The 12,718-nt window shown below is 32.4% G+C and overlaps 1 protein-coding gene and 1 long non-coding RNA gene across 2 annotated transcripts; one reads left to right on the top strand and one right to left on the bottom strand.

Moving 5' to 3' along the window:
- The first annotated feature begins 3,734 nt into the window (after positions 1–3,734).
- Positions 3,735–9,991, top strand: LOC141671977 (rho GTPase-activating protein 3-like). The gene is made up of 5 exons (XM_074478448.1): positions 3,735–4,433; positions 6,359–6,479; positions 6,567–6,686; positions 8,470–8,700; positions 9,233–9,991. The coding sequence occupies exons 1-5, from the start codon at positions 3,943–3,945 to the stop codon at positions 9,773–9,775; spliced, it is 1,506 nt and encodes a 501-aa protein (XP_074334549.1). The 5' UTR covers positions 3,735–3,942; the 3' UTR covers positions 9,776–9,991.
- LOC141671978 (uncharacterized) lies at positions 9,006–11,357 on the bottom strand. The gene is made up of 2 exons (XR_012555318.1): positions 11,223–11,357; positions 9,006–9,572 (listed from the first exon to the last, which is right to left on the bottom strand). It is a non-coding gene; the product is annotated as an uncharacterized LOC141671978 (long non-coding RNA).
- Between the last annotated feature and the right edge of the window lie 1,361 nt (positions 11,358–12,718).

Raw genomic sequence — 12,718 nt, 5'->3', positions numbered from 1 at the left:
CTCAAGTAAAGTTAGGGTTTGGAGGGGTTATACCTTCCTTGAAGAGTGGAGAATCAAGTAACTAGCTTGGAATCACCCTTAAAAGTCCTTATCCAAGCTTAATCTAAACAAAAACTCAAGAACAAAAATTTTAGTTCTTGAAAAACACTATTCACCATCTTCTTCCATGATTTTTAGGAAGAGATTGTGAATGATTTAGGAGCTCAAACTTATAGGATAGCTATATCTATGCATAAGGAGTCTTGGATAATTACCTTGCTAATTAACAAAGCTTGGAACTAAGATTTTGAATTTCTTGCTTTGAAGAAGAAGAAAAATCCGAGAGCTTTTTGGATGAAGAAATGAATTAATTTTGTGTTTTGGTGAAATGATTTGTTGGTTGGTTGATTTTGATTTGTTTTGTTTTGTTTTCTTACCTTTTACCATGGTAACTTTTGTGTGGTTCTAATTCAACCAACAACACACTTGCTTTGGTCATGCTTATGTCACCATGTGATGTCACCCTCCCACCTTTGTCCTCTTCTCATTGGTTTGATGACATCATCCCCACTAATCTCTTTGATTAGCTTCTAATTACTTGGTTAATGACCGCTGATCTGTTATACGGTTCGCTTAACTTTCATTTTCGTTTATCGTTTGAGGGATCATACCCGGGATCTTATTACTTGGGTTCCCTTAACCTTTTTCAATACATTATATTCCTTTTATGATCCTCTCTTACAATCCTTGAATTTAAATCCTTTTTATCCTGTTACCTTATACTCAATTCTTTCGATATCTGGTGGATTTTCGGGAAAAATTAAAGTGTTCGGATTTGGATTCTAACGATCTTTGCATACACTTATTTATCATAAGGAGTACTATTACGATCTCAGAATAACAATAAAAGAACCCCTACATAGTGTGGCATGAAAAGTTTTCTTATTCAGCAATATCAGCAAAAACACTATTTATAAGGGTTACAAAAAGTTCAAAATTTTGGGGTTATTACATCCATCTTTGAAAATCTTCATAACTTGCATGGAAATGGTAATGCTTCTTTGTTTTCAATTTCCTCTTAAACAGGCTGCCACATTCCTTTTGCAAACACCCAACGCATGTGACTGTGTTGTCACTGTCAACAGATATTTGAATTGATCATCCGTCGGGTACACGCTTGTCATCCGTCGGGTAGCTTTGTTGATCATCCGTCGGGTAGCTTTGTTGATCATCCATCGGGTAGCTATTTGACACTTGACTTCTTTTCACTTATGCAGAATTACAAGACATCTCATATTTACAATTAATCAACCTATTCTGCATATCTAACAGTAGTCAACATGACACATATGCTACTACAGAATCTATACAAAGTTATTTGCAGAAATGTGCTACACTTCTTATTATTACATAAGCTACTCACTCGATGTATGTCAAATCATCATCCGTCGGGACTATATTGAATCATCCATCGGTACTATATTTGATCATCCGTCGAGTACTACAAAATACACTAAGTTAAATCTATTAAGGTGTTTTATTAATCTAATCATCAAGTTCACAACATATTCCAACAGGGCTTAATTTTTCCGTCAGATTGGGATCATTTATAAAATAGATATGAGACATGTATCATATTTTTGAGACGGATATAAGTCGAGATACCGGATAGTCTTGATCAATTTACAGCTCTAACTGCAATTAAGTCTTATATACTTTACCCCGTGCAATGCACGGACTGATTATAACATTTATAACCTTTTATTATTTTATTATTTTATAAAAATAAACTATAAAAAATAATAAATTATATATTATTGAGATTAATGAAGTGAAATATTTACGTATTATTTTGTATGTATTATATTATTGAAGAATTCAAAATTTAGATAGTTAAAATCTTTAAAAGTCCTCCTACTATAGTCTATAGGTTGCTTAGCCTATAAAAAAAGTGGTAGCCTTGAATAGCAGTGGTGTGTGCAGATGATTTTGTATTATTTTTTTAGTATTGTTTTTTTCTTGATTTATTATTTATTTTGTTATATTATAATTTGAGTTACTAAAATTATTACTGAAAGTATTTGATTTCCTACAAAAAAAGCTAAGAAAGAAGTTGAGTGCGATTACAAATTCAGTTGGATAATAATTCATCGAGTTTGTAGTTATATTAGATACATGATTTAATATTTTTAATTAAATTATATTTCTTTAAACTTTATTTTGAAAGGTGTTAACATACTTTTTAGGAAGATGTTAATCAACTGACCAAATAAAATCATATTTCGCTTATAATAGTAATGTATAAATAAATATATATTAATAAAGATCACACTGGTTTGACGCATCACGGAAGCGTAGGATAAGTAAGCGCTAATTCTCGCAAGGACTCTTACACTTGAAATCCATTAATACCTTGAATCCACAAGGCAAAACTTAAATCCACAAGAGTTTATTAAATCCACAAAAAGATATAAGAGAAAATTCTTAAGGGTTTTGATTTCAATAAAATATTTCCATATGTTACATTATAGAATTGTTTATATAGGAATAGAAAATCTCAAAATGAAATAAAAATAAATCATAATTAAAAAAAATATTACTTATAAACCGACATGATCATGTAGCTTTGAGCATGAACATGCAATGTCTTTCATCTGGCCACCAAAAAGCTATTGTTGTTTTTTTCACTTTTGGCATGACCATGCAATCCAGCAGCATGAGCATGCCATCATATATCCTTAATAGCATGACCATTCAGTCCTCAGCGTGATCATACCTTTGGTCTTCTCGCACTCATCACACCCTTGATTATGTTCCGAAAATCCTCTTACATTAGACTCCTCCCCTTCAAAAGAACTCGATCTCGAGTTCTCTAGAATAATAATCACGTCAACTTGTTGTATATCTCGCCATGGTCGTGGTTTTAAAGGCAACAACCTCATTGGAACTTTGTACCTAAACTCTTTACCAAGTCTAACAAATTTTGAAAACAACACTTGAGTTAATCCAACCAAATTTTTATTAATCATTGCCGACTTAGAACTGAAACCAGATTCAACTTCTTTATACCCAATATTTGCAGAAACAAACATCACATGTTTAAAAATAGGATTATGGGCAAGCCTATCCTCTCATGGATACAAAATATACCCTTCATCATTGTTAATTATTCTCACCATACTTTTGTAATATAAGTTCAAATCAAACTGATATGATCTACCCATTGCTAACTCATATGATTCCACATCAAAATTATCAAAAATTGTAGTATTTTTGTAGCTCAAACTAGCAATGTCAATCACAAATTTTTTACTTGCAGTAGTCACAACCACCGGATTATTTTAAATAATATTATCTGTTACGACATTAAAATATACAATTCAGTTCCAGTTATTTTGTTAACAAAGATTAGAGTTGGATAGTCAAAATATTGCTTATTCTGTCGTCGATCATTTCAGTCTTGATTTAGTTTGGAAAGGTTGCTAACCGCAGGTGTCTATGACCGAATTTAAACAACTAAATATTAAATAATAACGATAAAAATATTTGTGTCTGGAATGGTTTGGAAAGTTGGTTGAAGCCGTGGACCCAATATCAACATCTCCCAACCCCTTAAGGTGCGAAGATTGTAGCATGTACTTCCAAATTCGTAAATGGCGCCAATCCTATGTACTGTCCGTCTCTGTAATTGTCATCACCAGCTATATACATAAACTAATACACTAGATAAAAATATAATATCAAAACATAGATGTAACAGCATCACAGCAAAAATACAAAAAGGATAAAATGTTGCCATCATCTAATCTATCATTCATCATATCTCTATTATGAATTTCACCACCACCACCCTCCTCCACCAATATCTTTAACCTCCACATTCACCAAAACCATTCCTTCCTCTTCTTCTTTGTTTTTTTATATTTTATTATATTCAAACTAGTTTATCATATGTAATTAGTCATGACACGATTATTTCGATCCAAATCTTGCGGAGTTGGGGTGTTGATTAGTACCACCACTAGTCATGACTTGGAATGCACTTCAAAGTCTCCTACACCTTCTCTTTACCTTACCAATGAAGAAGAAGAAGAAGACGAAGAGGAGGAGTACGATTATTTTCTCGACAATCCTATAACCACACCGTTCATAGGCCAGAATTATAGTCATGGAAATGAAAAAGAACAAAGGTCTCCCAATAATAATAATCAACTTCCTCAGATACTTTCGTCTGTGGCCTCAGCTTTGCGAAAGTCATTGCTGGTGACTTGTAGTGTGGTGCAAACAACTCAAGATGATTTTTCTTCCTCTTCCTCTTCTTCTTCTATGGAGATTGGATGTCCAACTGATGCTCTCCATGTCTCTCACGTCACTTTTGATCGATTTAATGGATGCTTCCTTGGCTTGCCACTCGAACTTCAGCCTCAGCTTCCACGCAAAGTTCCTAGCGCAAGGTTCGTCGATTTACGTCTCTCTTATATCTCTAAAGTTAGTTATCATGTTCAAGATGCAATCTAATTTGTCAATTCGGAGTAGTGTGAGTCTGTGAACAGTAATTTTAACTGTTTGTTGAATTTGTTGAAATTGCATCTTTAGCCCCCTTCATTCACGTTTTCTTTTTCATTAATCTTTAGAAAACAACATTCAAGAATCTTATTGTTGAAACTCTACACGAATAAACTGTCCGTGTACGTAATTCTTCCAGAGGCCTAATAATTAGTAGCGAAATACTGTGTATGGTTTTGGTTTATACTGATTCAACCATCAATCTACTCATGGTGAAATGGTAGTGATTTAGTTATGTACTCGGAGATGCTAGGAAGTACAGAAGAATACCAATAAATGAATCTTAATAATTAATTACTATAATTAAATGAACCATGTACCTGCTATCTACTAGCTGTAGAATTTTAATAACAATAAAAGTGTCTCTCTCACGTCACTTTTAATCGATTAAATGGATGCTTCTTTTGATCGAATGGCCCTAGGTGACTGGTTGGAAAATTTAATGCCACTTAGAATTCGCTAACCAGTAAGCACACTGTAAAGTGAGTTTGTAATACTAAAGATTTCATTCTTGATAGAGTCGACCAATTCCTTTTTCCTGTATTGTGACTAGTTCAGCATAGCAACATTCCTAGTCTCACGTGTTAGCTACAATGCTTAATCAACACCCTGGCAAAACCAGATGGTTGCCGTCTAGATGAGGGAAGCAAGGGGGGGATTATGTCAAGGTAGTATAAGTATAACTCCTTCCTGGCTATAATGGCAGAATTAGTGACAGATAAATGCTCGCGGCTCGTTGCTTGCTAAAAGTTAAACCCGTTGTGTTACCTGATATCGAGTCAGAATTGTTGAAGCTATAGTGGACAATTTTTTTGTTATTTCTTTGGGTCTGGACCAGTCGCTCTCTTCCGAAGATTATATTTCCAATAATTTTATCTTGTGAGTATGTAGATGAATTGGGTGGGGAACAAAGATCCGTGGGTAGGGTAAGTGGGTAAAACTTAATTTTCGTATGTTAAATTCGTTAGAAAGTTTCCCGTGAGAAGCAGTGGTCCTCACTCATGTCTCAACTAAATTATAAATGATATTATCAATGGAATTCATGTGTGACACTGTAATTCAAGCATTCAAGTTTACTTAATGCACTTCTTGGTTAGAAATTGCAAGATGATTTTAGCCTTGTATGTGAAAATATGTACTTGGTTACAGAGCAATCATTCTCAAACTTTCTGGCATGGCAGTGTAAACAAAGAAACTAATGGTTCTATAAACTAATTCCATATTTACACCGAGGCAGAGGTCAAGCGAGCAACAAACAAGCTGCTGCCCATTTGTAGATTATTAAACCAATTCTTTTAAAGACCACATCCATAGACCTATGTGTTATGTAATTAGTGTGCACGATATTTTGGGCTTTTTAAGGAATTCCATAACTTCTAGTGCTATCAAACCAATAGTGTCAAATACGTACAGTACAATGGTGGTGTGTTGAATTTCCAGCACAGTTCCTCATGTTTAGTCACTTTGGCTGTACCAGCATTGGAAAAAGCGTCTCCCACAATTGGGGATACTCATATAGCATTTGCAGAGCTAAGTTTTGCAAAGTTGAAACTTATTCAAATTTAATGATTTGAATAATATCATAAAGATAAAGATGATTCTAAAATACCACTTTCCTGGATGTTATTATGCAAGCTAATTTTTCCTCAGTGGATAGAAAACTTGTCTAAAAGAAATAGTGTATCGAATTTGAGGAAGTTTTTTTTATGTAGCCATTCTTACATTGCTAATATATATCGAATGTCATCAATTTGTTTGGATCTTCATTCTGGTTCACTGAATTATATAGCTAATTAATTGTCTTCTGGTTCAGTGTCAGTGTTTTTGGGGTTTCTGCCAACTCAATGCAGTGTTCTTATGATCAAAGGGGAAATAGTGTACCAACTATTCTACTTACGATGCAAAAGCGTTTGTATTCAGGGGGGGGCCTTCAGGTACAATCTTCGCAATAAAAACTGATCTATAGTTGGTTTGATTACGATATGATTTTGAACGGTGTCTAACATGTGATTTGCTCGAAGGCAGAAGGAATTTTCCGGATTAATGCAGAGAATACAGAAGAAGAAAGTGTTAGAAACCATCTGAACAGAGGTGTAGTACCGCGTGGTATTGATGTACATTGTCTGGCAGGCTTAATTAAGGTATTCAACATATTATGTTAATATTCAGTTGGCCATGATATAAATCTCTAGTTCAATATCGAAATATTACACATTTTGTTTCTATATCTTGTCAAAAAATATTGTTTGTTCCTTGTGCACTTTGTGTAGTGTTATAGCATAATAACAGAGTACTAAATATTCCCATCCTTGACCTGATACGTCTAAACTGTCATCAGCCAGTGAATACAACACTTGTGTGAGATGGGAAGACCAGATGCTAGTCGCCGTAGGGCTGTTCACAAACCGAGTTGTTCATGAACAAGTTTGAGCTCGACTCGTTAAGAACTCGTTCGGCTCGGCTCGTTAACGAACTCGAACTTGAACAGACAAATGTGTTCGTTAAGCAAAACGAGCTTGAGCCGAGTTTTGGGTTGTTCGGCTTGAGCTCGGCTCGGCTCGGCTCAAGCTCGCTCGTTAAATCTCGAAAAAATTTTAATATATCCAGAATATTTTTATATAGCTATGATTTTTTTTTATAAAAAAAATCTGACTTAGTTATAATTTTTTTTATCTTCCAACAATCAATTTGCATACCATATGTGATATATTTGACATGATTTTGAATTTTTTTTAATTTAGTTTAATTATATTTTAGTTAAGATTTTTTTAAATATTTTTTCATCGATCCAACCGTATGGATGTCATAAAATATATATTAATGATATAACCAACTTTTCATATCAAAACGGTTTTATTTGATTTTCCAATTTTAACGGTCAACTATTAGTTTGAATAATAACTCTAACTAGTGTTTAGTTCGGATTTGTTGTTTCGATTATTTTAAATATACTTTATATCGATCCAACCGTATGGATGCCATAAAATATATATCTTATTGATATAACCAAAGTTTCAGATCAAAATAATTTTATTTGCTTTGCTATTTTAACAGTCAAACATTAGTTTGACTAGTACTGGTAACTAGTGTTTAGTCCAGTAGTGTCTCGACTTATTTAAAATTATTTCTAATTGATCCAACCGCATGGATGTCAAAATAAATATATTTTAATGATATAACCAAAGTTTCAAAAAAAAAATATTTGATAAGTTATTTTCACTGTTAACAGCGGTTGACCTGAATTTTTTCTGGCTCGGCTCGTTTATGTTCACGAACAAGTTCGGGTTCGACTCGTTAGTTAACGAACTCAAGCTCAAACACGATTTTTGTTTGATAAGAAAATTCGGCTCGGTTCGTCAAAAAAAAACAATTAAAGCACAGCTCTATTTGATTAAAACTTGACTCGGTTCGGTTCGTGAACACCCAACTAGTCAGTGTTGAGTTTGATTCATGGAAAAGAACTCTTGATTTAATGCTCAGTATGTCGCTAAGTTGTGAGCCTATTTCAATTATTGAGGTAGGATCCCCGTAGAGAATCAATTTGTAAGCGGCATAGTGCTCAGTGCATACATTCTTTTCAAGAGAAACTCAATAATTCTAATGTGAAAGTATATTATCGATACTGCATATCTATGTTGTTGCAATTTAGCCATAATAAGGATTTGACTTCCCTGTTCATCTAGTAAGTACTGTTAACAACTTAATAGAGTTTTGTAAGTTTAAAATTATGAAATTACTGTAGTTGAAACAAACTGTCGAACTGTGTGGGGATGAAGAAATGCTAATGATATAACTGCCACATTCATAAAATTGAACACGCCAAAGTCATTTGATTGCATATTTGTTAGGCTAGTAGTTCCTCTTATTTATTTCTGGTTACCTTATATTGTACTGATTGATGTTACAAAAATATGAAATATGCAGGCATGGTTTAGAGAACTTCCTACAGGAGTGCTTGATTCTCTAACTGCAGAGCAGGTGATGCATTCCAACACCGAAGATGAGTGCACACAACTTATAGCTGGACTTCCTCCAACAGAAGCTTCACTTCTTGACTGGGCAATCAATTTGATGGCAGATGTAGTACAGTATGAAAATCTAAACAAGATGAATGCTCGGAATATTGCAATGGTTTTTGCGCCCAACATGACTCAGGTATACTACAATTCTTATCAAGTCATTTAAGCTAGTAGTATCCCACTTTCTTGCTTGGACCACGTTGAGATTTGATCATTTAGACAAAAACTTGTAAAAACTCGCTATGGATGATAACAACCTTGACAAGCAGGATTTGTTTATATTATTAGAGCCTACAGATTGACATGTTTTTGCTTACATATATTTCATAAAAACTAATGTTTTTATAGATTGGATTTACTGTGGCCCTTGAGGTTATTGCCAATATTGATATTAACTGTAGTTTGTTAGTGTATCCTACATTCCACATGTTAGAAAAGAGATTACTCCACAAGATATTAACTGTTATGTCCCAGCTGTCAAGGTATCTGTGTGATACAAAGCATCATTTTGTTTATTAGCTAAACAGAGTATGAGTGCCACGTCTCTTTAAACTGACAAACACACAAGATGCCCTATAGTTAAGCTAAAAGCTAATCCATGAGTCTCCTGCATAATTAATATATCCACAACTATTTGTGCTTACATATAGTTTTCCCTCTTCATGCAGATGGCAGATCCTTTGACCGCACTGATTCATGCAGTTCAAGTAATGAATTTGCTAAAAACACTAATTATGAAAGCTCTTCGAGAAAGAGGAGATTTTGATACAATTGTTGGGTTGCTTTCGTCCTGTGGTGATTCAACTACAACCAAGGTTGAATCCCGCATACCAAGTTCAAATCCATCAGCAACAGATTCTGACCATAGGGAGACTGGGAACGCTAACATATTGCAAAGTTCGACTCTAGGCAGACTGGAATCTCATAGGGAGGAGAAACTATGGAGCTTCAACTGCAAGGATGGAAATGAATTCGATTATGAATCATCTATAGCAGCTCCGAAAACGCCTGTTACATGCAGCAAAGATAACAGTGATCGAGACGGTTATGACAATAGGGAAACCGAAGGGATACTAAGCAGACTAAATTTTAAAAAGGGAGTAAGAAGGCTATATAGGCACCCTCTATTTCAACTGAATAAGGTGGTTAAAAAGAGCGGAACCCTTGGGATTGTAAATACTAGCGGAGACTGTGAAAAAGTCTGGATATGATGAGTGCGGGGAGATGCATGTGTTTCTTTTTTCTCCTCTCTTTCTTGTAGTCTTGTTAAGCATTATTTTTATTTTTCCAATTGTTTCAGCTGCTTGTGAAAGGAGACATAGATTCTAGGTAGTAGATGTGGTTGTCTAGTTACATATATATATTTGGTGAGGCAAGGCGCATACTAGATGAATTTTATTGATCAATGTATGCTCATTTAGACACAATAGATCAAGTGTGTGGAAAATGGAGCTTTAACAACATAAAAATGATGAAGATATATCAGATGATTTGTGACCAAAACATTCAGTGTTCTCTTAAGATTTTGGGAACTCGTTTTAGGTTAGTATGGTAGTTAATGGCATTTCTAGTTAAGATTTCTAGCTAATGGCATTTCTAGTTAAGATTTTAAAGAAGTCATACCAAAAATCATACCAAATCATACCTAAAGATGGTGATATGAATTTCTAGTAAAGTTTTCTCTATGCGTGAGCAAATAAATGTTATATATTGGGTACAAACATGTTTGTCCATAATTCCAAACCTATGTCGATTATTTTGTTATTGTTACATTTATTTATCATTTTAGGGTCAAAGAGGGTAAATTATTCTATACAGCTATCTTGCAAAGTCTCGAAAACGGCACGATGGAAAGTGTGTGTTGGCAGTCGGAACCCATATTCAAATAAAATAAGTGAAATTATGTGTAATTCATACTTTTTCATGATCCGAATTATATCACCATCTTTAGATATACAAACAATAAAATAAGTGAAATTTTATATAATCCATACTTTCTCATGATCCGAATTATATCACCATCTTTAGATATACGAACATAATATCAATTTTAAATTTTTATATAAACATTTAAACTGAACATGGCTATTCCTCTATCAAGATAATAGCTAGAAGATTGTAGATTATTTGGGCCCGTAAACTTATTCAAATAAAATAAGTGAAATGACGTGTAATTCATACTTTCTCATGATCCGAATTATATCACCATCTTTAGATATACGAACAATAAAATAAGTGAAATTTCGTGTAATCCATATTTTATGGTGATCCGAATTATATCACCATATTTAGATATACGAATATCAATTTTACAATTTATATAATCTTTTAAACTGAACTTGGCTATACCTCTATCGACATAATAGCTAGAAGATTGTAGATTATTTGGGCTCGTAAACTCTTTCTCCGGTCCTCGGCGACGGGGAAACGCGAGATTAAATTTCTCTCGTCAAACATCTTAAATGTTTGAGAATATAGGGTTTCGGGCGTATCAAGATGATCGAGGTTTATAGCAGATTACTCATCTTCTTGATTCATAACGGGTCTCTTTTCAGGATTATAATCGTTAATAGTACGGATGATAAAATGCTACTCGACATATTATCTTTACAAGTTAAAAGAAAGAAGAAACTAAAAAAAAGATGTAAAATAACTTACAAAGATGATAGAGAGGATGAAAAAGAATGCGGCAATGGAACCAACGCCGCCTTTTGATCGCAAATTTCACAAGCCGAAGAGCCGCGGAGTAAAAACTCCCGAAAGAAGAATTAAAAAAAGAAAAACGCAAAAGCGTCAAACTTGTATTTTTTTTTATTATTAACATTAATTAATTAAATTAAATTTATACTTACTATATCTATATCTATACTATATTATTATAAGCCAAACATGATTCGGTTGTTTAACATTTTCTTAAAAAATATGTTAACACCTTCCAAAAAAAGTTTAAACAAATATTAATTAATTAAAATAAATAAATCATATATTTAATATAACTACAAACTCTATGAATATCTAGCTTAATATCTAATTGCACTCAGCTTCTTTCTTAGTAGGAAACTTCTTTTTTTAGTAGGAAACCAAACATTTCCAATAATAATTTTATTAATTCAAATTATAATATAATAAAATATTTATTAAATCAAGAAATAATTAAAAAATAATAGCAAATCATCTACATCCCCGTACACATATTCAATACTCCCACTTTCATATAGGTTTATAATTTATTATTATATAATAGTCTATACTATACTATTATAAGCGAAACATTGTTTCGTTTGGTCAGTTGGTTAACACCTTCCTAAAAAATATGTTAACACCTTCCAAAAAAAGTTTAAACAAATATTAATTAATTAAAATAAATAATAATATATCTAATATAACTATAAACTCTATGAATTATTATCTAGCTTAATATATAATTGCACTCAACTTCTTTCTTAGTAGGAAACTTCTTTTTTAGTAGGAAACCAAACACTTCCAAAATTAATTTTATTAATTCAAATTATAATAAAATAAAATATTTATTAAATCAAGAAATAATTAAAAAACAATAGCAAATCATCTACATCCACATACACATATTTAAGACTCCCACTTTCGTATAGGTTTATAATTTATTATTATATAATAATCTATACTATACTATTATAAGCGAAACATGGTTTCGTTTGGTTAGTTGGTTAACACCTTCCTAAAAAATATTTTAAAACATTCCAAAAAAAAGTTTAAACAAATATTAATTAATTAAAATAAATAAATCATGTATCTAATATAACTACAAACTCAATGAATTATTATCGAGTTTAATATCTAATTGCACTCAACTTCTTTTTTAGTAGGAAACCAAACACTTCCAAAATTAATTTTATTAATTCAAATTAACATTTATGTTGAATACACAGTTAACCAAAAAATTTGAATTTTATTTAAATAAACTATATGTAATGGTTTATATTATTACTGGGTTCATTACTAACTTACAATTAACTTACTCAACTAAAAAAAATAAAAAAATGCATAATTGAAATCAGGATGACTTGCAATCATAATATACAATATTGTTAAATTTACACTATTATTAATATAAAAGTTGATTTTAATGAAAAAATGTTAGTTTTTGAAATTCAATGTATGTATGCATGGAAAAA

This window comes from Apium graveolens, chromosome 7 (assembly GCF_009905375.1).
Source record: "Apium graveolens cultivar Ventura chromosome 7, ASM990537v1, whole genome shotgun sequence".
In the NCBI taxonomy this organism is placed as follows: domain Eukaryota; kingdom Viridiplantae; phylum Streptophyta; class Magnoliopsida; order Apiales; family Apiaceae; genus Apium; species Apium graveolens.
The sequence above is the reverse complement of the archived record's forward strand: the minus strand, read 5'-3'. Positions and strand labels throughout refer to the sequence as shown.

Coding starts and splice junctions, on each gene's coding strand:
- LOC141671977 (XM_074478448.1), top strand. CDS start 3,943: ATGACACGATTATTTCGATCCAAATCTTGCGGAGTTGGGGTGTTGATT. Junction 6,687..8,469: donor GTCTGGCAGGCTTAATTAAG/GTATTCAACATA, acceptor TGAAATATGCAG/GCATGGTTTAGAGAACTTCC. Junction 8,701..9,232: donor TTGCGCCCAACATGACTCAG/GTATACTACAAT, acceptor CTCTTCATGCAG/ATGGCAGATCCTTTGACCGC.